Source organism: Budorcas taxicolor, chromosome 2 (genome assembly GCF_023091745.1).
Source record: "Budorcas taxicolor isolate Tak-1 chromosome 2, Takin1.1, whole genome shotgun sequence".
Lineage (NCBI taxonomy): Eukaryota > Metazoa > Chordata > Mammalia > Artiodactyla > Bovidae > Budorcas > Budorcas taxicolor.
The window spans coordinates 21,630,839-21,655,267 of NC_068911.1; the positions used below are offsets into that span (position 1 = coordinate 21,630,839).

The 24,429-nt window shown below is 48.8% G+C and overlaps 2 protein-coding genes across 2 annotated transcripts in view; one reads left to right on the forward strand and one right to left on the reverse strand.

The window, feature by feature from the left end:
• Positions 1–15,264, reverse strand: UBFD1 (ubiquitin family domain containing 1). Its single transcript, XM_052655466.1, has 7 exons — positions 15,130–15,264; positions 14,616–14,945; positions 13,104–13,312; positions 10,473–10,538; positions 10,218–10,323; positions 6,072–6,154; positions 1–3,657 (listed from the first exon to the last, which is right to left on the reverse strand). Exons 1-7 carry the CDS (start codon positions 15,152–15,154, stop codon positions 3,547–3,549), a joined length of 930 nt encoding a protein of 309 aa, XP_052511426.1. The 5' UTR covers positions 15,155–15,264; the 3' UTR covers positions 1–3,546.
• A 255-nt stretch (positions 15,265–15,519) lies between these two features.
• Positions 15,520–24,429, forward strand: part of EARS2 (glutamyl-tRNA synthetase 2, mitochondrial) — a 28,905-nt gene continuing 19,995 nt past the window's right edge. Inside the window, 3 exon segments of the mRNA XM_052662696.1 lie at positions 15,520–15,547; positions 15,550–15,693; positions 18,038–18,193. Coding sequence (XP_052518656.1) covers positions 15,520–15,547; positions 15,550–15,693; positions 18,038–18,193 — 328 coding nt within the window.

The following is a 24,429-nucleotide window of genomic DNA, read 5'->3' on the forward strand; positions in this document are numbered from 1 at the left end:
TTAATTATCAAACTTTAATTGATAGACTAATCTTACAGGATAAACAATAATAAGACAGCTAGTCAAGGTTACACTTTAAAAAAAAAATTTTCCAGCAGCGCAAATCTAATAGACTAAATACGTTCATCTCCTCCCAAACAGGCATTTGATTAAAAACAAAACCAGAACAGAGCGTACACCACAAGGAAAACATGGTACTTACGTACATTGTCAAATAAATCTGCAGAACTCGTTAGGAAAGAAAGAGATTCTTAGAAATTCAGAAAGCAGTAGAACCACCCAGCCTGGCAGGTCAACTGACCAGATGTCACGTGCACTGGAGGGCTCCTGACCACCTGCGACTTCAGAAAGGCCACCAGGCCCGGCGAAGAAGGGAACAGGTGCCAGTCCTAAGATGACTTGATCACAAAGCCTGAAGACAAAGGACTATCCTTTCCGAGACAACAGGCAAGGAGAGAAAGAGGCGGCCTCGGAGGACGGGGTGGAAAGCAAGCCGCCCTTGGCACACAGGGTCCTGCCTCTGGCAAAGAGGGCGGGCCAAGCGTGAGCACCCGGGACCGTTCCTCCAGGCACCTGGTGAAAGGGAGAGTAAGAAGCAAGGCAGCCCGTTCCAGCTGAGATCCGGCAACTGAGTGGTGAAGGGAGTCTCCCTGGCCCTCATCATGGAAAGCAGGAGCCTACAGAGGCCTCACCTGGCCCACCATGTCCACGATATAGCACAGTGCACCCTTAGCTCAGCTTGACTTTCTTTTTAAAAAGAGCTGATGCTATTTGCAAAAGGCCCATCATCGATTAAAACTGAATACCAAATAGTTGAATACTGAATACCAAAGAGTTGGACCAAGTCTTGAGACCATCTCTCTCAGTTTTCTGAAAAGGCTGACTGAAATAGAGCTGACGGCAGGGATACCTCGTCCCTACTCTGCCAAGTGGCGGAGGGGAGGGAAGGAAAGGCTTGCTGTCCTGCGAAAGGGCTGCCAGCTCCAGGAGAGAAGGCAGCCTCACGCCCCTGCCCGCCCTCAGAGCCCCGCGAGGGGTCCTGGCCCCTCCCCAGCGAGGACTCCGCGCGGAGAGAAGCCTGAGGGGGAATGAACACCGCGATGCTACCGAAGGGGAAGGAGTGTCTGAATTTGCCAACACAGATTTAGTCAGTACATCCTGGACCATAAGAAGCTGACGACGAGCCTGCTCAGCGGCTGACTAACAGACTAGTGAGCGCTGCTGGGACCCAGGCGCGGCTCTCACCAGACGCTGCCCCGGCGGCTCCTCTGCTTGCCGGGGCTTCCCGCAAGGGCTCCACAGGGACGGGGCGGCCAGAGCCCAAGATCGGGCCAGCACAGTTCGTGGGCTCTGGAAAGCAACGCTCGAACAGGTCCATACGAAAAGATGTCATTTACAGTATTTATATAGAAGATCTCCAAGTAAGGAAAAAAGCACCATTTTTACTTCAAATAAAAAGGCTCACACAGGCTTTGGTCCTGTTTTGAGAGGACACCAGCCTGAGCGAGAAGCGGTTTGGCCCTTGGGAAGCAGGGAGTCCGGACGCACACCGTCACTGGGAGGAAGGGGCGTCACGTGGCGGGAGGCAGCCGCCAGAGCAGGGCGAGGGGGGGATCCTGGTGGGAAGGGCCTTGGGGAGCAGCCCCGCCAAACGGGGACAGGACGCCTGCTTCAAGAGCGGGCGTGTGGCACTGTCAGGACAAGCCTCTGGGACAGGCAGGCTGGCCAACGGAAAGAGCAGCATTCAAACCGAGACGCCACTCCACGAGCTCGCGAGGCCTGTCAACTGCAGAGCGAAGCTTCCACAGGCAGGAAAGACATGCTCTTTCCTCCAGGGACTGCGGGCTGACAAGGACAGAAGGGCTACAGGTACTGCTCCTTTTGCAAGGGGTGGAAAACAGGCCGTCTCCTGGATGCTACACTTCCCAGACAAACTTGTGCCCCCCAGAAAAGCAAGAGGAGATTTTCCTGCCTAGATCCGTAACCTGGCATGGACGACACCACGAAAAGCAAGAGTCAGTCTGGATGGGCTGGATTCTTGAACTACGGCTTAGAAGGGAAGGGCGCGGAAGATCACCATGAACTGGCTCACAAGGAATCGTCATCTTAGGCGAACACATGCTAATACATCTCACAGAAAGAAGGCTAACAGTCTAGAATCCAGAATGTGAAGTTTGGGACATCTCTTGCCAAACCTTACTATGAGGGCCTGCACCAGTGAGAGGAGAATCGCAAAGACAGCAGCAGAGCAACAGCAAACAGCACAAAGGGTATCATTCACCAAGAGACTGTCCCTCATTCCAGAGTCAACCAAACCACTGGGAGACGACAGAACTTCACGTGGACAAAGGACATTAAGGGCTAAACCCGGAAGAGGGAGAGCTAATCACAAAAGCCGTTTATCCCATTTTCGATATTGAAATCCATTGGCCAACCCACTAGGTCAGATAACTTCTTCTTGGGAAAGGCAGCATCTCTAAACCTGGGATGAAGGACACTTGAACATAATGCATGAGGAGAAGGACCAAATGCAGACGCGTCACTGAAAGAATCATAGGACTGCTGAAGGATTTCTCAAAAATTCTAAAGAAAGGAGGATCTGGGTCTGTGGCTGTATGGCTGTATAACTGGCTTCCACCTGGCTCCTCTCAGAGGGGCCTCTGTCGGCACACCCATGCCAAGCTGGGCCTCAAAGCCAAATCAGCAAGGGCTATAGGCAACTGTCAAAGCAGCAGTGCCATCTCCCCAGATTGGGGCCCAAAGGGCAAGATGTTCAGACCGGAGTTGCTGGGACACACTCCGCTGCTCAGCGTATACCAGAGCCTGTGTGAGCGTCCCGGCCAGACCCCTGGCTCTTCCTCTCCTGCCATGCATTCATGAGCAGCAGCGTGGCGGGAGGGAGGCCGGGCAAGGAAGTGGTGATGAGGTACAAAAGGAGGAACGGACATCTTTGGGTTTTCAGAAACAAAAATTCCCATCTAGGAAGTGAGAAAGTAAAAAGGGAAAGAATTCATTCCGAACCAGTGGACAGAGAAATATGGCTTACTAACCCCCACATTTTGCATACAATTTTATATGAAAAAGGAAAAAAAAACCCCCACCCACAACTCATCACAACGCAGTCCAAATGTTTGCAACCAAAGAGATGAAAATATTTCAGGTGAAATCACTTAAAAAAAAAACAACCAAAAAACCAGAAAGCTTTTGATCATTCCTTTCTAAACACAATTGGTAGATCTACTCTCAAACACACTTAAGAGTATTCCACACAACATGTTCAGAATTCAGATTTATTGATTTCCACCGTATTGACTTTTAAAAATGGTATGAAGCTGACTGCAAGAAAGGGAACCGGTGATTTTAAGTTAAAATTAAGCTAATGGTGAAAGTACATCACCTCTGGCTTCAGTCACCACATCACCTCAGATTGGATATAGATATTTTTGAACAAAGTTCCAGAACTCTGAAATCCAGGGATGCTGCAGGCCTCTCCCAGCAATGTCCTTCACTTTGGGTCAGTCTCCTGGGCCAGAGGTGAAAGTGCTTTCAAAAATACTGCCATTTCCCCAGCACAGTGTCTTTGATTGCATCCACATATTGAGTTGGAACCCAGTACACCCAGTAGTAAGAGGCTTCCGTGGGGCCCAACTGAAACGCCTGGAAGGGAAAAAGGAGAACCAAGCGGTACTTCAGAGGTCAGGAGACTGAGCAGGCAGCACAACAGACAAGGGGAGGGCTGAGAGGTGAGCTCATTAAAATGGGAAGGGGAAAAAAAACAAACAACTGTGCACGTGGGGAGCATTCTCCTGTCAAAAATAAATGAATAAATAAAACATAAAAAGGTGTGGGAGCGTTAGGCATAGCCGATCCTAAAGCAGTGGTTCCCGAACTCGCGTGTGCAGCAGGGCCAGCTGGGGGCTTGTTAGATCAGACTGGGGGCTCCAGCCCTGAGACTTCCTGATTCCAGAGAGTTGGGGTGGGGCCTGAGGATCTGCACGTCTAACAAGTTCCCAGGTGAGCTAATACTGCCGACCCAGACACCAGTTTGAGAACCACTGCCCTAGGCAAACCGCCACACATGCATGAGGAAACAGGAGTGTTGAAAGCAGCACTGTCAGAAATGATAAAAACCTGGAAACCACCTACATATCCATCGTAAGGGAACGCAAAATTAAATGTGACCTACTCAGATGAACACTGGATTTACTTTTACAAGGTATGAACTGGATCTAGAGTGAATACAGACAGATCATAATGTCGAGCCAAAAAAAAGCAAGCTGCAGAACAATACATACCATGATACCATTTATGAAAACTGAAAAAACACAAAACAATACTGTATCTTGGTCATGGATACACGTGAAAATAAGCGCAGAGATGGGAAGGATCCACGTGATAAATCATGACAAGGGCAAAGGGGGAGGGGAAGACAGTGGGGACATATTCACTGTTGGTGGGTTTTCTTTTATTTAAAGCAAGACTGAAAGCAAGTTGCAAGATATTTACAACAGTCATTTCTTGGTTGATGGATATATGGGTTTGTTTTAGTACTCTCGGTTCTTTTCGGTACTCTTTTAACATTTCTCTAAAAATGAAAAAGCACAGCCACCCTTTTCTAAGGTGAACTGTGAATCTACTGGAGTGGCACCTGCAAAGAGGGAATAGATATCTTCATTAAGACAAAGGCCAAGGCACTCGATGGTGCTTAGAAAAGAAAGGGGGCAATTAGAACCCACCTCTGCCAGCAACAGCTCCAGACAGAAATCGGCATTTAAACTAAATGCGAAGGCACTAGCCATCCACACCACCTCCTTAAAATATGTCCAAAATGGTCCATGCTACTTGTTGGAAATTCCTCTCCCCAGACTGTTCGAAAACTGTGGCTGTAAACCTTATGGGGTCAAACTGGTGGGACAAACCTTTCAAAACGAGTGAAGGGAGGGGCCCAGATGACAATATTAAAGGCCAACTTTTAAAACGGAAAAAATACCTGAGCAAAAAAATAACAAATCACCTGTAAGCCTTTAAGGACTACACAGAGACTAGAGGGCCTGGGAGGAGCCTGAACCATCACCACCTCTACCAGGAGGAGGACCGGTGAGCTGGGCACCCAGGGCTGCACTGCCAACCACTGCCTGGGGCAACCCTGCGCCGCCAGACCCCCACAGGGCAGCACAGGGGCCACAACTGGCTGACTTCCTAGAGCCAGGGGCCCTGCCATCTGCCAAGAGAAGGGTCACAGCTGGATATGCCCTCTTCCCGGACTTTCCAATGCCTCCCTCTACTGCAAACTCTACGCCAGCCGCGTGCGGCCGTTCCTCCCTGGGACGGGGCTGACTCGGCTACAGCACAGTCACCTCCTCCAACTGAGCAGGGCGGGTGGCCCCACTTGCACCCTATTGCTGCTCAGGTCCCGTCCCTGCCACAGCGACTTTGGAGCGAGGCGGCTCAACTTCATTTTTAAAGCAGCCCCTTCAACAGTGCTGGGACAGCGGAAGGGCTCTGCCTCGCTACTCAGGGTTGCTCGTCCCTGCTCTGCTCTGCAGACCCGGAGAACATCTCCAGAGGCTCTGTCTGCAGAGGAGCAGCCACTCTCCTGAGCGCAACTCCAGGCAGAACCAGGTAAAGGCCCCACCCTCCCCACAAGGTCCTCAGCCACTTGAGGGCAGCCCCCCGGGGTAAGCACTTCACGGCAGAAGGGGGCAGCCTGATGCCCTCACAGGCACCAAAGCTAGTGGGAGGCTCTGTTTCATACACGAGACAAAACTTAAAATGAAGACCCACAAGCCATTAACCTCCTCTTTGCATTTATTTTCCTGGTCTAAAAACAAAATATTACAGATATGAGAGACACGCAAGAGATAAAAATGTATCCCCTTTAAACTGCGTGAAGGTGGTGGGTGGAGCAGGGGGAGGGGTCAGCTGCAAAATCAACAGAACTAGGGAGTAGATCACGGATTAAGCTCTAAGAATTCGAACACAACAGGAGGCTCTTAAGACTGTTGTCTTCTCAACACTGAGCTCTCCCCTCCCTGCTGGAGGCGGTGCAGGCGAGGCCTCCGGCCACTTACCATCATGTGATAGTCCTCGTGCCCTTCGATGGGCTCGCTGACCACGTTTTTAATGGAACCCATGGGCAGTTTCTCAGTCCGCTCTAAGTTGAGAGGGATCACAGAGATCATTAAAGGCCCCCCCACCCCTCCTCAGGGCTGGTGGCTGGGGGGTCCACCCCCACCCTCACCTTCTGGCCAGTGCACCTCAAGCCCTGTTTGGGAGGTGGGGACTTCCTAGGAGCAAGTGGGGAACAGCACTTGGCAGGTGTGCATTACAGGCTTCCGAGAGCATAGATAGAGCCATCCTGGAGTTTCTCTGTGGAGCCTGACGGCTGACAAACACCCAGGAAACTCCTCTGCACCCTTGTCGCCAAGCCCAGCCCTGGCTGATGTCTTTGGTGCCTGGGATAGTCAAGGGACCAGGAGGAGGCAGCTGTACCCCCTGCTACTTATACAGGAAGGGGGCTGCTTGGGGTTTTATGACCAGTTTCTATCCCTTGATCCTGCCCACTCCCCCTCTCAGCCCCTCTCCTTCCCCCTCCCCAGTCTCCCATCCTGATCCTACCCACTCCCCCTCCCAGCCCCTTCCCTCCCCAGCCTCCCACCCTGATCCTGCCCACTCCTCCTCCCAGCCCCTTCCCTCCCCAGTTTCCCACCCCTCCAAACACACACACTTGAACAAGCTCTCTGAGAACATCCATAACCTCTTCTGGTTAACCCTCGGGATGTACTCATCACATCGGGTCAGAAGCCCTTCGCAGCAAGTCTAAGGATGGCAGGTAAGAAAGAGGCGGCAGTGAGGCATGCCTGGAGTGAGAGGAGACTGGAGACAAGCAGCAAAAAAGGGGGCGGTGGCGCCTGGGCGGACACCTCGGGACAGGGAGCTCTCAGCAAAAGGTGAGCCACGCTGGGAAAAGCTCACTACGGGCTTTGCACCAAGCAAAAACCTAAAAAAAGAGGTAAGCTGACAAAACCCCAGGAACTCAGAGCCCTGGACCGTCACCTAGCTGGTGGCTTGAGACACGTAACTTCTATCCTACGGGCCTTGGTCTCTGAAAAGGAGGGTGGGGAGATGGGGCCTGAATATGCTCATTCAGATTTTGACTTTCTGAGTGGCTCTAACAGTCACCCACAGGCAGGATCTGACCAGCACTGGTCTTTTATGATGGAAACTGTTTTAAACATCAGCCATTTTGAACTGTCCAGAGATTTCACACAAAAACATGGACTTCTGGCTTCTCCTGAAAACACGAAGATTCAACAATCCTGGGCCCACATTCCTAAGTGACAGCAACCAGCTAGATCAGAGACCTGAGTGCCCTACACACAGGGCACATACTCCCGGTGGCAGCTTCACGAGGTCACGTCCCATCTCCTGCCTGGAGCTCATTCTTCTTGCTCCGCCGGGCCTGAGGCTGTCGGTACTGCCTCCCACGCACGCTAGCAAGCACAGTTTAAGCCAGGAGCCATTGCATGCCGCTCCATAAAGCACCCCATTGAGAAAGACATCAACGAACTGCTGGGACGGTCACTTCAGCAGAAAGATGAAGCCAGTGGCCGGAAGCCAACTCCCAGAACAAGCCGCCCTCCTAGGACAGTGCTTAGGAAACGCAGGGGGCAGGACTCCTGGGCCCACAGTGAGAACAAAGCCTGAAGGGACACTGATACCACTGCCTGGGTGGGAATGGAAATCCTGGCCCTGGTCACCCTTTGAAGATGTGCATGTTCAAAGCCAGGCTCTTTAATGAGGCTGGTGAGCCACGAGACTCTCAACAGCTCTGAACCCTGATCCACCAAGATTCTTCCAGAGCTCTGCCTTCAGGCCATAGCAAAAAGGTGGCAGCTTCTATGAGCTAAAGCAAAACCTCTAACATAAGGAAGGGAGGCTGTCATTAGCCCCAGCAGTTATGCCATTGTTTCCTATAGAACTTCACCACCCGGAAACATTCCCTAGGAACCAACGAAGGCTTACACACTCAGTCCTCATCCAGTTCCCCTACCTGCACCCACCCTCCCGGCCAGCAGCCTTGATCCCGGCCTCCCAGTAGGCTGCAGGAGTGAAAGTGCAGGCCAAGGAAGAGGCAGGGTTCTGGCAGGTCTGCATATGATGGAGAAGTAAACCAACTCCCCTGCAAGGTCACAAGTAAGTGAGGATCTGACCGAGATGGGGCAGCCCATGACTGAAGAAAACTGATGTTGTGCCAGGCTCTGTGGAAGAGAATGACCTACTACAGAGTTCAAAAGCCCCTGGGAAGACTGGGAAAGCCCTTAAGTTTTATGCACAATTTGCCTTGCCCATGCAGTGAGAGTCAAAAGTGAAAAAGAAGACTGGGGCAAGGAATCACAAAATTGTTAGAAAACTCAAGTATCTTGCCGGTTTAGGTCTTTGTTCATTTTAAGAATCAAGATTGGGTTAAAAACGAGAAACCTACTTTCACATTTTAAGATGATTACAATCTCATTCCCCATCACTCCTGCTCCAATTATTTTCCCTAAAACTATGGTCCCATTTTGGGATTCCCTGGTGACTCAGATGGTAAAGAATCTGCCTACAATGTGGGAGACCTGGGTTCAATCCCTGGCTCTGGAAGATCCCCTGGAGAAGGGAATGGTAACCCACTCTAGTATCCTTATCTGTGGGAATCCGTGGATATAGAAGCCTGTTGGGCCACAGTCCGTGGGGGTGGAAAGAGTCAGACACAACTGAGCAATTAACACCTCCTTGGTTCCATTTTAAGCAGAATCATACTAAATGGCCTGTCCCTGAAACCAGCTAACCTTACACAATGTGCACCACTATACTTCTCTTTACATCTACCTCGAACTCTGAATACCTGCAGTGCTGGCCGGAAACAGGGAAACTGGGCATGTTTGGTTCCCTCCAGGAGTCTGATGGGGGACAGATAAGTCTGAGGGTAAACAGCGCTCCAGGGATAAAGCAGGGTGCTCTGTGGACAGAAGCAGCAGCAGCTCATTTGCAGGGTGGAGAGATATCAGGGAAGGCTTCCTTAAAAGAGCATGTTTAAGTAGGACCTTGGAAGATTTTTGTTAATAACAGGAACAGGGAGTAGGCATCCCGGGCAAAGGCACAGCATGACTGAAACATGAGCTGTGCAAAGCATGGTGGGAAGCTCATGGAGTGACACAGCTCAAGTATGCAGGGCACAACAGGGCAAGTGGGGCAGGAAGCTGGGTCAAAAATCTGAAAGCGAACCCCACGGTTGAGAATACTGGACACTAGGTTGAGGTATCTGAACTTGGCCTTAAACAGCCCAAAGTTTTTGAGGACTTGACCCAGTGAGGAAAAAGCAGTGTGGAAGATGGGCAGGACAGAAGAGATCGCAGATGGGGTTGGCACAGAGGTTAACTTGCTTTAACAAAGTTCACAGATGCCAGGAATCAATAGGCACAACAGAGGGGAAAAGAAAGAGATGCAGATAATTCTGGAATGTAACTGACAAGACTTTGAACCATCTGGGAGAAGGGAGAGGAGCATCAGTCAGAGACACTTCCCAGCAAATAGCATGCCTGACTCCCGGACACAGGCAGGGAAAGTGGCGGGCAGCAGGGGGCAACCAGGCAAGGAGGGAAGGCAGGTCCTGAGCCCAGGCAGCCTCTGGCCTACAGGGGCCAGGCAGGCGACACACGTGAGCAAAGCTGGCCACAGTAAAAGGCAAACGGGACAGTGAGGGCTACAGCACAGCCCACCGGAAACGGCTACTTGGTGCCAGCTGATCTCCGTGTACCGCGTGAAAATGGAAGTCCTGAACAGCTAGGCCTTTTGCTTCTTTTCAAGAGAAGCCAAACAAAAAATGAACAAACAAAAAAACTCTGATCCAGTGAAATCTCCTGATTTTCACAGACTGTGTGTAAACTCAGAAAACCCTTGTCCACAGACAGGACCTGGCCCGCAGGCCACACAGTTTGGAACCTCTGGTTCTGGCTACAACTGAAGAGCCCATGTTTGATGGATTGGCTCTGAGATCAGACTGAAAAGAATGAGGGAAGAGGGCCCAAATAGAGGCGAGCATCAAAAAGCAAAATCTAAAGCACGCAAAGCACAGTGGAGAGAGATTCCAGACTGAGAAGCAGAGATGAGCCCGAGCCCAAGCCCTACTGGGTGCCAGAGGCAGCGAGCCAGGAAGAGGCAAGGCCAGCCCGTACCTTTAGTGCCGATCCACAGCTGGTCTTGTTCTAGCTTAAAGGTAAGCCTCACTTTTCCTCCAGACTTGTTGTACATGCCAGATAATGGTACAGCTGGCAGGCGCTCCTGGGGGCACAAGAGCATGGTAAAAGAGAGGAACCAGTAAAAAAGGCGAGGCAGGAGAAGGCAGGAGTCGAGGACACGACTGCAGGAACCTCAAGGCAGAGGTGGAGGCTGGTTCCCTTTGAGAATGCTCACAAAGGAGTTTGGCTTACCTGAGCACCCTTAACAGATGGCATCACGTCTTCAGGTTTTCCTTTATCCAACACTTTTCTGTGTTGCTGTAAGTCAGAAAAAGATAATTATATGAAACAGCTGACTGCATTTCTGTCTTTTACTACCTCTCTGAAAAACAGGATGAAGCAAGCCTTAATATTTTGGTTCAAAAGCTTGTCCTGACTACAGATTATGGGTCCCTGACACTACAGGGCAGTGCTGTCCAGCAAAAATTTCTGTGATGGGAATACTCTGTACCTGTATTGTCCAAAACAGTAGCCGAGAGCCACTTGTGGTTGTTAAGCACTTGAAATGTGGCTAGCATAAGAACTGAATTCTTAATATTACTGAATTTTAATCAGCCCCATGTGGCCACCATAGTAGACATCAAAGCTTTAGAGCAATCAGGATTTCCAGATTGCTAATTCACATAAACTCTGCTTCCTTCTCTCCCTTCCCCGAAATCACCACTGAAAGATTACACAGCTAGCTTAAAGAAAGCCACAAAGGGTGCTTGCTCTCCTGGCAGGTACAAAACGGGGACAGCCATTTCCATCAACTCAAAACCCCCACAGAAACCTGTAAGGATGTGACAGTCAGCTTAGCTCCCTAGAAGGGACATTTCTTCAACAAATGGAGATTCAGCCCACTGCAGCAATCTTCCCCACTACCCCACCCTCAACCATGCTAACCAGAAAGGTCAAGAGCCACTTTTCCAAAGAGAAATGTTAACTACTCTATAGCCTGACAGTAAGCCTAATTCCACTCCCTCCTCAGGGGTTTGAAGCAGCTCATAAAGGGTTCTAATTAGGCACACGGCCCCCGAAAACTGCTCTGGTCTGGCCCAAATGCCTGAGTCTTGTTTCCTCTCCATCTGTGGCTTTAGAGGTATACTCGCTGTCTGGTCAAGCTAGAATTGTGGGTAATGGGTGGGTAAAGAGTAAACATTTCATTGAATTTAAGTACCAGGTGGCCACAAGCCAGTTCAAACTCTCACTGGCATGGCGGAAACCCTCTGGTTAGGAATAACTTCAAAAGTGCCAGACTACTAGCAAAAGGTCACTCTACGTATCAGCCCCAGATTCTTGAACAAGCTGATGAAAAGCTAGGAGAATGGGTCCCTCTCATCAGGCCACCTTATGCCTCATAACTGGCATCAATGGAACAAAGCTGTGTGGATTAGAAGTTTAATTTGACTCATACATCCCAAGTACCTTTTGAAGAATTTTCCCTTTGAAGAATTTTCCCTTCACTGTGGAGAACAGTTCTAAGCCTGTTAAGCTACCATTAGTAACTCAAAACCTATATTTAAGAAGCATGTTATGCTCCAAAGGCATGACCAGGGGAAAGACTCATGTTTGACATGTTCCTATTTGACAATTTCATATGTCGTGGCAAAAGAAGATAGGAAAATGGAAATGAACTCAACTGGTTCATATCACCCCATATCTGGAGGGGAAAATGTCCAAATAAACACCTTTTACATGTGAACAGAGGTTTACAACCCCTTATCTGAAACCCTATGGACAAATGTTTTGTATAAGCATAATACAGTTTTAAAACACATTACATGATATTCTTTGTGGGGGTCTTGGGAAGCACCTGTCACCAAACATGTTAACATTTCTAGGGTAAAACATGACTATCAATGCTAATTCTGGTTGGGTGTTGCTGCCTAGTCTGTAAGAACACTTTTGGTTTTCAGACTTGGGGTTCTGGTAGCACATATAAGAGATTATAAACCTGTAACACAAAATTGTGTGCCACACTGTTGGCCGTGTGCCTTGATGCCTAAGGTCACTGAAATTAATGTTGGTCAAGGTCGGTCTACTCTCTGCAAGATACAGGTTGAGTCGAGAATATCTATTATCCTGGAACACACTAACAGTGGCCGGGAGGTTCTGTAACTACAAGCAGGGTTGGCTGGATAAGATTGCAAGTGACTGTTCTTTCAACCAGTTCCCTCCACAGTGAAACACTCTTACTTTTCCTAGTTGCAAAAGAGAATCTGAATGGCTACAGTGATCACAAAACAAGGCTGGATCTCTTCCATCTGAAACAAGCAACAGAGCATGTGAAAAATCAGACCCTCATTTCATGACCAGGAAGGAGGGAAGAAGAAAAAAATCAGTGTAGTTATCTTCCAAGTCAGCTTCACTTGGCTTCCTGAAACAGCCAGTTTCAGAGGGACCGCTGAAAGCTACTGATTTCCCTACCTATGGAGAAAAAGGCTTGTTGACTTGGGGGAAGCCACAAGCCAAAAAAACAAATGTAATCATCTGTGTGAAATGGAGGGTCAATTCTAATAGTGGCACTTTTCTCTGGTGCTCAATAGGAGAGAAACCCGCATCTGTTTCCTTTCAATACCTGGTCTGAAGCCTGCCTTTACAAAGGCCTCATCCTAAAGGAGATAAACTTGAGACACACTGACCCGCCAGATGAGACAAAGATGCAAATCTCAGGTAGTTGTCACCTCCACTCAACAGCCAGCCGCACCCAACTGCTGCCATAAATTTCCATCATGGGCCCTGTCCGAAAAGGAGCTTATTCTAGAAAGGAGACAACCAGCCTAGGCTCGAGAAGACAAAGCCTCACTCTTCCTAGGACCAACAATCACACAAGAGACTCACTTTCTGCCTGCAGAGGGGCTCCTTCTTGTTCTCTTCGGCCTTGGCGTCCTGCTGGGCAGCATCTTTGGGTGTGTTTACTGCTAAAACATCATTTATCGTGGAGCCAACCACCATGATCTTGGCCCCGCTGGTCACTTTTATTTCTCTCAATGTCTTATCCTCAGGGACAAGTCCCTTATACATGACTTTCTGCATGGCAGGCGGGAGACCTTGGGAAAAGCAGGACAGTAAAAAGAAAAAATGAAAAATATTCTTTGTACAACAGACCCGTAAGTGAATACTGCTTTATCACTAATCACTGTTGTGCACTTAGGCAATTTACAACCTCTCTGAGCCTCCAGAACGTCATCAGGGTGATGACAATAGTTCCTTATATTATGGATTTGCTTTAAGGACTAAGAGATGGGACAAATATAGAGCATTTAGTGCAGCACAAGGTGTTAAGTAACCAATCAATGTGTGTGCTCAGTCGTGTCCAACTCTTTGCGACCCCATGGACTGTAGTACACCAGGCTCCTCTGACCTTGGAATTTTTCAGGCAAGAACCCACTGGAGCGGGCTGCCATTTCCTCCTCCAGGAAATCTTCCCAACCCAGGGATTGAACCTACCATCTCTTATGTCTCCTGCACTGGCAGGTGGATTCTTTACCACTAGCGTCATATCAGGACTTCCCTGGTGGCTCTGTCGGTAAAGAGTCTGCCTGCAATGCAGGAGACCTGGGTTCGATCCCTGGGTTGGAAAGATCCCCTGGAGGAGGGCATGGCAACCCACTCCAGGATTCTTGCCTGGGAAATCCCATGGACAGAGGAGCCTGGCAGGATACAGCCCACAGGGTTACAGAGAGTTGGATACAAGTGAGCGACTAAACCTACCTACCTAGTGCCATATCAGGTATTATTCCTTCCAAGTAGTTCCTCAACCACCTTGTAACTCAAATATTAAGTGAATGTCCACAAATATCATGGATATAGAAACCAATAAGGTTTCTGTTTTTATGGAGCTTACAGCCTACCCAGAGAAAGTTTAAAAAGGAAATCATTTCAGATGGCAAAGTGCTGCAAATAAGATAAATCTACGTAATAGGAGCTGCTGTGAAGGGGCCAGCATGATAGCCACCAGCAGTGTTTCCCAAAGTTCCCTTATTAGAATTACCTGAAACATTCGCTAAAAATAATTCCTGGCCACATTCCAGACCCACTGAATCAATTCTCCAGGGGGAAGGGCCTAGAAGCTGTAAACTTAACAAATGCCTTAGGTAATTTTATTAGAGATGTTAGACACAGGAGTTAGAAACTTGGGCCTAAGAGTCAGCGCTGGGCCTGAAACCCAGCTCAGCCGATTGGCTCTGATTTTGGATCTTTTTCTCCATCTGAATTACGGGCACGTTACTACTTCCTTCGGCAGGCTGTTGGTAGCACTAAGAAAACTGATGGAAGAACACAGGCAACGCGATGCCTAGCGTAGACAGGAGGCAGGTGCGGTGGGTAGGCTGTCAGCGCCAGGGGGATTACCTGTAATCGAGTGAATCTTCTGTTTCAGCTCGGAGCCCGTGCTGTCCAGGGGAAACTTGACGTCGTGTTTAGTCTTGTTCCAGATGATCTTCAGGTCCACCAGCTCCCTGCCCGCGCCGCCGCCAGCGTCCTCGCCGTTGCTGACCGAGGCCTGGGCCGCGGGGTCCCCAGGGGGCTGGGCCGGGGCCGGCTGAAGGCTGCCTCGCGCTGCGCAGGAGTCCTCGGCCGCCGCCCCCGCCGCGACTTCGGCCTCCACGCAGTTGAGGGACCGCGCGGGCGCCTCGGTCGCCACGGTCTCGGCCTCCGTGTCCATGCCAGGCTCCTCCATGCCTGCAAGGGGGTTAGGGGGTGGACGCTCGCCGCGGACTGGGCCTGGAACCAGACTCTGCGCGAGGGCCGCCGGACCAATGCGCCCGAGCCAGGTTACTGGCGCCCCAGCGCCGGGCCACGTCCCCTAGGAGCGCCCGCTTCATCCCTGCCCTACCCGGGCGCCCGCCACCCCCTCCAGACTCACCATCCGGGGCTCCGGCCGCCGCCATGATGATTGTGTACAACACCCACCGCTCCCGCAGAGGCCGCCGGGAAAAGGCGAGCTGGCTGAGATTGGCCCCCGCAGCAGCCCCTAATCTTGCACAGCCTGGCCGGAAACAGGTGGAGGTTTCTATGGAGACCCGCCTCCTCCGCTTCCCCGGCCCGGCCCCTGCCACGCTCTAGCTTTCGAGAACCGAGGGGGGCGGGCCCGGGAAATCGCCCGCTTGCTAGGCTCTGCCCCCTTGAGGCCGAGCGGGGCCGCAGTCTTGGGAGGGGGGCGTGGGCTTGCAGGCTAGGAGGCTGGCGCCTTTAAGGGGCGGGGTTGCGCCTTCTGTGGCGGAAGCGGATTGGCTGGGAGGAGTCCCCGGAAGTGATGCACGGAGGCCCACGTGTGCCTATGCCGCCCACATGGCGGTGCTTCTGAAGAGGTTGCTGCATCCCGGGAGGTCCCCGGCTGCTTTGGGCCGCCTGATGGGGCGGCGTGAAGCCAGCCTGGGTACTGATCCCGGGGCTGCGGTGCGAGTGCGGTTCGCCCCCAGCCCCACAGGTAACCTTGGCGGACGTGACGCTGCAGGCCGAGGCCCACCGTCTCTTGCCCGGCCCCCGAACATTCCGAACGAATCCCTTCCGGTGGAGTCAGACTGGCGGGGCAGTGAGACCTCATTATACGGAAATAGAAATATGTTTACGAGCGAAAATTACTCGCGTTGCCAGGAATTTCGTGCTTATCGTACTGTACCATTTCTTTGGGTTCCTTGTTTCTTGCGTATTCAACAAATGTTTAGTGAGTACAGCCTGTTCTAGGCACTGAGATGCAACGGCCTTGGAGAAAGTAGGGCCCCTACTCGCAGGAAGCCTACACTGGTAGTGACTGCCACAAACATGTAAGAATATAGCTGTAGTTTTAAACAATCACATGTGTCATGCAGGAGGTGAAGCAATGTAGGGGACAAAGGGTTAGGTAGGATGCTCAGGAATGCGTTGCTGAGGAGGTGCCATGAGAGTTGAAAACCAAGTAACAAGGAGCTAGGTACCTGAAACCAATAGAAGAAAACTTCTGGGCAGAGGAAATTGGAGGTAGAACGGTCCTGTAAGGTTAGTGTTGGAGCTTAGCAAGCCAGAGTGGGGCAGGGACCCATTGTGTACCCTAGTGGCCTCCCCACTAGTTCCTCAAGTTCTTTTCCATCTGAGGCAACCTCCTACCCTCTTCACAAAAAGCACACCTCTCGTTCTAAACTACTGGGTCCCAAAGCTACCATTGTAAAAGATCCTACCTGCACAGGATGACAAGGATATTACTTGCCAGGCACTATAGTGTAGAGCCTGCTCTTCAAACCACCCCTGGGTTTGACTGGCTTCTGATTTCCAGTGAATTACAGATTAATACTTTTATAAAATCCATATAAAGAAATTACTAGAAAATTGAAATTCTGGGAAGCATACAAAATATGAGACTTTCTATTGAATTCAACAAATGTAAAATTATTCCGTCAAAATGCTCTCAATTTCTAAGCGTTTACTTGCTATTTCTGTACCTACTTGGTTGTGAACTGCCAACAGTTTTCAGACAAGCTCTGGTTTGGGTGCAGATTTCTGGCTTTGCCACTTGAGCAAAGCATTGAACGTCTGAATTTTAACATCTGCCAAATAGAGCTGATAATAGTACCTGCCTCATCATTTGAGGTAATCCAGCTGAGGCACTGGAAAGGTGTGTTACCTCATAGAAAGCACTTAACAAGCAGAAGCCTCCTTTATGATGATCTTAAGTCTTGTTTCCTTGATGATTTGCTGGAAAAGCCTATGTTGGCAAGGCGGTTGACTACAGACAGAAGAATATAGATCATTGTAATAGCTAAAATTAATGGTATACTCTGATCAGCATTTATGCCTCACAGCAATCTTGCAAGGGAGGTTTCTATTTTTTGTTGCCAATCTCTCTCAACAAATTAGGAAATTGAAGCTCACAAAAATCAAGTAGAATGTCCAAGGGGAGCAGAATTTGAATCAAGATCTGTAAGACGTCTTGGTTTCAACTACTCGACCCATGGCTTCTATCTTGGGGAACTCTGGTTTTGTGGTGTCCTTGCAATAACTAGCTGAAGGTCACCTATATAATCAGTGTTGAGCTAGAGTCTGCCTGATCCCAGAGGAGCGTTTCCTGTCTCATGCAGGTGCTAGCACCTGAAGATGCAAATGAGCTCATTGTGAAGACAGGGCCACAACCTTGTCCAAAGAAGGCAGGGTAAGGGGGGAAATGACAGCCCTGGGAAAACTGTTTACTCTAACTATTCAGTCAGGAATGATGAAAAAAGTAAAGTCTTTTAAGAGTTTAAACTTGGGTGGAGAAATACAGTGGAATCGAATATTAGTTTTCATTAGTATCTAAAGGCAGCAGTTAGAGCATCAAGTAGTCAAAATTCAAAATGTGTGATGTGGTTAGTCCGTACAGTGCATAGAGGGTATGTGCAAAATGTAATTATACGGTATTTTCAATTAGCAAAGTGTTTTTTTTTTGCCCAGGGACCTCATTGAATTTGCATAAATGATATGCATGTGTGAAGTGGCTTCAGTGACTAACCATCTGTTTCCCCTTTGGGTGAAACTTGGTCTCAAGGCAAATCTCAGAGTAGAACGATGGGTGCAGGTGGGGAGAGCTGGAGCCGTTTTACAAAATGATATGCTCCAAAACCTGGGTGTTCTTCCACTTCTGGGATGAGGGTAAATGAGTCAGCCGCCCGAGTCCTCTGCTGTGACAGTCTGACTGCTGGAGAGATGGGACAGGGAGAGCCATTTCCTGGGCTTTGATGTTCCTTGGGCCCTTTTATCACAAGCAGAATTGACTTGCCCTTCATCTTCCCCATCTCATCTGGGCTGTCCCCTTCTTCCATCAGGCTTCTTGCACCTGGGTGGCCTCCGCACTGCTTTGTACAACTACATCTTTGCCAAGAAGCACCAAGGGAGCTTCATCCTGAGGCTGGAGGACACAGATCAGACCCGTCTTGTGCCTGGGGCAGCGGAGAATATTGAGGACATGCTTGAGTGGGCAGGTGAGGCTGGCAGGGAAAGGACCCTTCTCCAGGGAAGGAGCAAGGTTCTCCCAGGTGGCGCTAGTGGTAAAGAACCCATCTGCCAATGCTGGAGTCACAAGAGACTCAGGTTCGATCCCTGGGTGGGGAAGATCCCCTGGAGGAGGGCCTGGCAACCCACTCCAATATTCTTGCCTGGAGAATCTCATGGACAGAGGAGCCTGGCCAGTTACAGTCCACTGGGTTGCAAAGGGTCTGATGCGACTGAGCAGTTTGGCAAGTCAGAGAAGGAGCAGGAGAAAGAGCCTGAAAGTCTTCTCACAGGGCCCAGGGTGGAGAACTTGAGAGTCCCCAGAAGAATGGGTACATTTGTGTTGTCTGGGGGACGGGTACCACCCAGAAAGATACTGAAGCTCCCTGGGGCGGGGGAGGGGAGGCTCCAAGGCACTTCTGAGATTCTTGTTTTTATCTCGGAGTCTCATGTCCTCCTGGGATCAGGTAGGAAACAGGCCAAGTGGAAGATGGACTGGGAGGCTCCAGGGCTGTGAAGAGCCTGAGGAAGCGCCAGCTCTTTTTGGCCATGTGGGAATCCTGGCCCAGCTCCTCAAATCTTCCGATTTCCAGGAGGAGCCAGATGGCCAAGGTTTTTTGTTTTTGTTTCGGTTTTGATGAGTGCTTCCCATTGTCAAATCTGAACTCAGATGACACATTGTATGAGTCAGACAAAATATGTGCAGCCTCTTAAGTCAGCCTCCCTGTGGGAAGTTTAATTCTGAAGCCAGCTAAGCTCGAGGAGGACAAAGGAGTGTGTGTATGTTCCCCAGGTCAGTTGCTGCCTGCCTGTCAGAACAGGTATGACTACTTAAGCTCCCTACGGGAAAATGCCCGAAACTCCAAGACTCTCTCGACAATGTGTGCTCTAATCTCAGGTAAATCATTAACTAAACTCTGGGTTACTGAAGAGCAAAAACTGATTTCATTTCTGTCCTCAACTGTAGAAGACTGTAGCAGAAACAGTCGAGATTAGCTGAGTGAGAGAATTCATGCACCAAGGTCAGTTACTGTGGTCCAGGTAGTATTCAAGCATAAAACCAAGACCCTGCCCTCAGTAAATACGGGAAGACAGACTTAAAAAAAAAACAAACAAACTGAATTCTAGGGACTTCCCCGGTGGTCCAGTGGTTAAGACTCCAAGCTTCCAGTGCTAGGGGCATGGGTTCTATCCCTGGTCAGGGAACTAAGATGCTATATGCCAGGAGGTAGGGAAAAAAACCCCACAGGTGAGCTCATCCTTACTCTGATATGAAGCAGTGATAAGTGCTGTAGAGAAAGGGGTAGCAGGTGAGCAAACCAGCAGGGAGGGGTGGGTCCTCTTTGAGATAGGACAGACTTCCCCAAGGGGTGGACAGGAGCGCAGAGACCTGCACAAAGTGAGAAGTTGGTGCCGTGGTTGCCTAGGGGGAGAAAGCTCAAAGCCCAGGGAGAAGCAGGTGTAAAGGCCCTACAGAAGCTTAGTGCTGGGCATATTTGAAGAGCAGCAAGGAAGCCAGAGTGGCCCAAGCATAGTGAGGAGACCAGCAAAAGTGAAAGTCGCTCAGTCATGTCGAACTCTTTGTGATCCCATATATTGTATAGTCCATGGAATTCTCCAGGCCAGAATACTGGAGTGGGTAGCCTTTCCCTTTTCCAGGGGATCTTCCCAACCCAGGGATCGAACCCAGGTCTTCTGCATTCCAGGCGGCTTCTTTACCAGCTGAGCCACAAGGGAAGCCCAAGAATACTGGAGTGGGTAGCCTATCCCTTCTCCAGTGGATCTTCCCGACCCAAGAATCGAACTAGGGTCTCCTGCATTGCAGACGGATTCTTTACCAACTGAGCTCTCAGAGAAGCCCAAGGAGACCAGAGGACTTGGAAATGTGACATGAGGATACAGTGATGGGCAAGAGATCATGATTGGCCTTGTGTGGAGCACGTGCTCCATGTCCCACAGACTGTGCTAGCACAGGGTGCTGGGATGAGCAAGAGTGATGCGTCCAGCCTCTTAGAGCCCTCAGCTCGGCCCAAGGGTATGACCAAAGCGGGCAGGGATCCACACCCCATGTGGGTAATTTCTGGATGTTCTTGCTTCAGGAGTCAACCTGTAATTTATATAATGTGAAATTCACCATTTCAAAGTGGTCTTCAGTATATTCACTGTATTGTGCGTCCATCACCCCTCTAATTCTAGAACATTTCCATCAACTCAAAACTGCAAACCAGTTAGCAGGCACTCCCTGTTCCTCCTTCCCTCCTGCCAGTGGCAACCACTACCGTCAGTCTGTATAGTTTGCCCGTTTGAGATGTTTCATTTTATGACTGGCTTATACTTAGCATAAGGTCCATGTACATTGTTGTTGTTCAGTCACTATGTCGTCATGACTACGTGAACTGCAGCACTCCAGGTTCCCCTACCCTCCGTTATCTCCCAGAGTTGCTCAAATTCATGTGCATCAAGTCAGTGACTCTAGCTAACCATCTCAGCCTCTGCCACCCACTTCTGCTTTGGTCTTCAGTCTTCCCAGCATCTGGGTCTTTTCGAGTGAGTCACCTCTTCACCTAAAGTGGCCAAAGTATTGGAGCTTCACCTTTGGCATCAGTCCTTCCAATGAGTATTCTGGGATGATGTCCTTTAGAATTGACTGGTTTGATCTCCTTGCAGTCCAAGGGACTCTAATGAGTCTTCTCTAGCACCACAGTTCAGAAGCATCAATTCTTCATCATTCAGCCTTCTGGGCTTCCCTACTGGCTTAGTCAGTAAAGAATCTGCCTGCAGTGCAGGAGACCCAGGTTTGGCCCCTGAGTCAGGAAGATCCCTTGGAGAAGTAAATACCAACCCACTCCAGGCAAGAGTACTGGACAGAGGAGCCTGACAGGCAAGAGTTGGACTCAAGTGAGTGACTAAACCACCATCACCAGCCTTCTTTAGGGTCCAGTTCTCACAACCATACATGACTACTGGAAAACCATAGCTTTGACTATATGGACCTTTGTTGGCAAAGTGATGTCTCTGCTTTTTGATACACTATCTAGGTTTGTCATAACTTTCCTTCCAAGGAGCAAGCGTCTTTTAATTTCATGGCTGCAGTCACCATCCACTGTGATTTGGGGGCCCAAGAAAATAAAAATCTTCAGTACTTTCACTTTTTCCGCTTCTATTTGCTGTGTCGTGATGGCCATCTGATCCAGATGGCATGATCTTAGTTTTGTGAATGCTGAGTTTCAAGCCAGCTTTTTCACTCTCCTCTTTCATCCTCATTAAGAGACTCTTTAGTTCCTTTTCACTTTCTGCTGTTAGAGTGGTATCTGTGTATCTGAGGTTGTCGATATTTCTCCTGGCAATCTTGATTCCAGCTCGTGATTCATTCAGCCTGGCATTTCTCATGATGTACTCTGCATATAAGTTAAACAAGCAGGGTGACAGTATACAGCCTTGACGGACTCCTTTCCCAATTTGAAACCAGTCTGTTTTTCCATGTCCAGTTCTAACTGCTGGTTCTTGACCCCCATACAGGTTTCTCAGGAGACAGGGAAGGTGGTCAGGTACTCCCATCCCTTTAAGAATTTTCTATAGTTTGTTGTGATCCACACAGTCAAAGGCTTTAGCATAGTCAGTGAAGCTGAAGAAGATGTTTTTCTGGAATTCCCTTGCTATCTCTATGATCTAATGAGTGCTGGCAATTTGATCTGTGGTTCCTCTGCCTTTTCTAAACCCAGCTTGTATTAATACGTCTGGAAGTTCTGGTTTCACATACGGCTGAAGCCTGCTGTTGCTTATTCGCTCAGTTGTGTCCAACTCTTTGTGACCCCGTGGACTGTAGCTTGCCAGGCTTCTCTGTCCATGGAATTCTCCAGGCAAGAATACTGAAGTGGGTTGCCAGTTCTTTCTCTAGGGAATCTTCACAACCCAGGGATTGAACCTGGGTCTCCTGCATTGTAGGCAGATTCTTTACCGTCTTAGCTACCAGATGGTAAAGCTAGGCTTGAAGGATTTTCAGCATAACCTTGCTAGCACATGAAATGACCACAGTTGTGTGGTAGTGTGAATATTCTTTGGATTGCCTTTTTTTGGCATTGGAATGAAAACTGGCCTTTTCCAGTCCTGTGGCCACTGCTGAGTTTTCCAAATTTGCTGTCATCTTGAGTATAGCATTTTAATGGCATCATTTTTTAGGATTCTAAATAGCTCAGCTGAAATTCTGTCACCTCCACAAGCTTTATTTGTAGTAATGCTTCCTAAGGCCCACTTGACTTCACACTCAAGGTTGTCTGGCTCTAGGTGAGTGACCTAGATACCGTCATGGTTATCCGGATCATTAAGAACTTTTTTGTATAATTTTCCTGTGTAATCTTACCACCTCTTCTTAATCTCTACTCCTTCTGTTGAGGTCCTTAGTGTTTCTGTCCTTCATTGTCCCCATCCTTCATGAAACGTTCTCTTGATATCTCCAATTTTCTTCAAGAGATTTTTAGTCTTTCACATTCTATTGTTTTCCTCTATTTCTTTGCGTCATTCATTTAAGAAGGCCTCCTTATCTCTCCTTGCTCTTCTCTGGAATTCTGCATTCAGTTGGATTTATCTTCCCTTTCTCCCTTGCCTTTTGCTTGTCTTCTTTCCTCAGGTATTTGTAAAACCTCCTCAGAAAACCACTTTGCCTTCTTACGTTTCTTTTTCTTTGGGATGGTTTTGGTCACTGCCTCCTGTACAATGTTAGGAACATCCATCCCTAGTTCTTCAAGCACTCTGTCTACTTGATCTAATGCCTTGAATCTATTCATCACCTCCACTGTATAATCATAAGGGATTTGATTTAGGTCATACCTAAATCATCCCGAGATAGGCACAATAAAGGACGGAAACGGTAAAGACGTAATTGAAGCAGAAGCAATCAAGAAAAGATGGAAAGAATACACAGAACTCTACAAAAAAGATCTTAATGACCCAGATAACCATAATGGTGTATTCCATCACTCACCTAGAGCCAGACATCCTGGAGTGTGAAGTCAAGTGGGTCTTTGGAAGCACTGCTGCCAATAAAGCTAGTGGAGGTGATGGAATTTCTGCAAAGCTATTTAACTTCCTAAAAGATGATGCTATTAAAGTGCTGCAATGAATATGTCAGCAAATTTGGAAAACCCAACAATGGCCACAGGACTGGAAAAGGTCAGTACTCATCCCAGTTCCTAAGAAGGGCAGTACTAAAGAATGTTCAGACCACCAGACAGTTACACTCATCTCCCATGCTAGTAAGGTTATCCTCAAAATCCTCAAGCTAGACTTTAGCATCATGTGAACCGAGAACTTCTAGATGTTCAAGCTGGGTTCAGAAAAGGCAGAGGAACCAGAGATCAAATTGCCAGCATTTGCTGGATCATAGAGAAAGCAAGGGAATTCCAGAAAAACATCTGTCTCTGTTTCATTGACTATGCTAAAGCCTTTGACTGTGTGGACTATCACAAAGTGTGGAAAACTCTTAAGGAGATGGGAATACCAGACTTTCTTACGTGTCTCCTGAGAAATCTCTGTGTGGGTCAGGAAGCAAGTTAGAATCCTGTAAGGAACAACTGACTGGTTCAGGATTGAGAAAGAAATATGACAAAGCTGTTTATTGTCACCCTGTTTAATAAAACTATACACGGAGCATATGATGCAAAATGTTGAACCGGATGAGTTAACACACTAGAATCAAGATTGCTGGGAGAAATATTAACAACCTCATTGTGAGGATAATGTCACTCTAATGGCAGAAGGTGAAGAGGAACTAAACAGCCTCTTGATGAGGGTGAAGGAGAAAAGTGAAAAAGCCAGCTTAAAACTAAATATTATATTGAAAAAACTAAGATCATGGCATCCGGTCTCATCACTTCATGGCAAATAGATGGGGGAAACGTGGAAGTAGTGACAGATTTCCTCTTCTTGGGCTCCAAAATCCCTGCAGATGGTGGCAGCAGCCATGAAATTAGAAGACAATTGCTTCTTGGCAGAAAAGCTGTGACAAACCTAGACAGTCTGTTAAAAAGGAAAGATGTCACTTTGCTAACAAAGACCATATAGTCAAGGCTATGTCTTTCCAGTTGTCATGTACAGATGTGACAGCTTTACCATAAAGAAGGCAGAGTGCCAAAGAATCAATACATTTGGACTGTGGTGTGGAGAAGACTCTTGAGAGTCTCTTGGAAAGCAAGGAGATCAGACCAGTCGATCTTAAAGGAAATCAACC

What these genes read in the sequence shown, in the direction of transcription:
- UBFD1 (XM_052655466.1), bottom strand. Translation starts at nt 15,154, where the DNA reads ATGGCGGCGGCCGGAGCCCCGGATG. An exon ending in GAAGATTCACTCGATTACAG is followed by an intron (nt 13,313 to 14,615) that starts GTAATCCCCCTG and finishes GCTTTTCCCAAG; the next exon opens with GTCTCCCGCCTGCCATGCAG. An exon ending in CATCTGTTAAGGGTGCTCAG is followed by an intron (nt 10,324 to 10,472) that starts GTAAGCCAAACT and finishes TTGTGCCCCCAG; the next exon opens with GAGCGCCTGCCAGCTGTACC.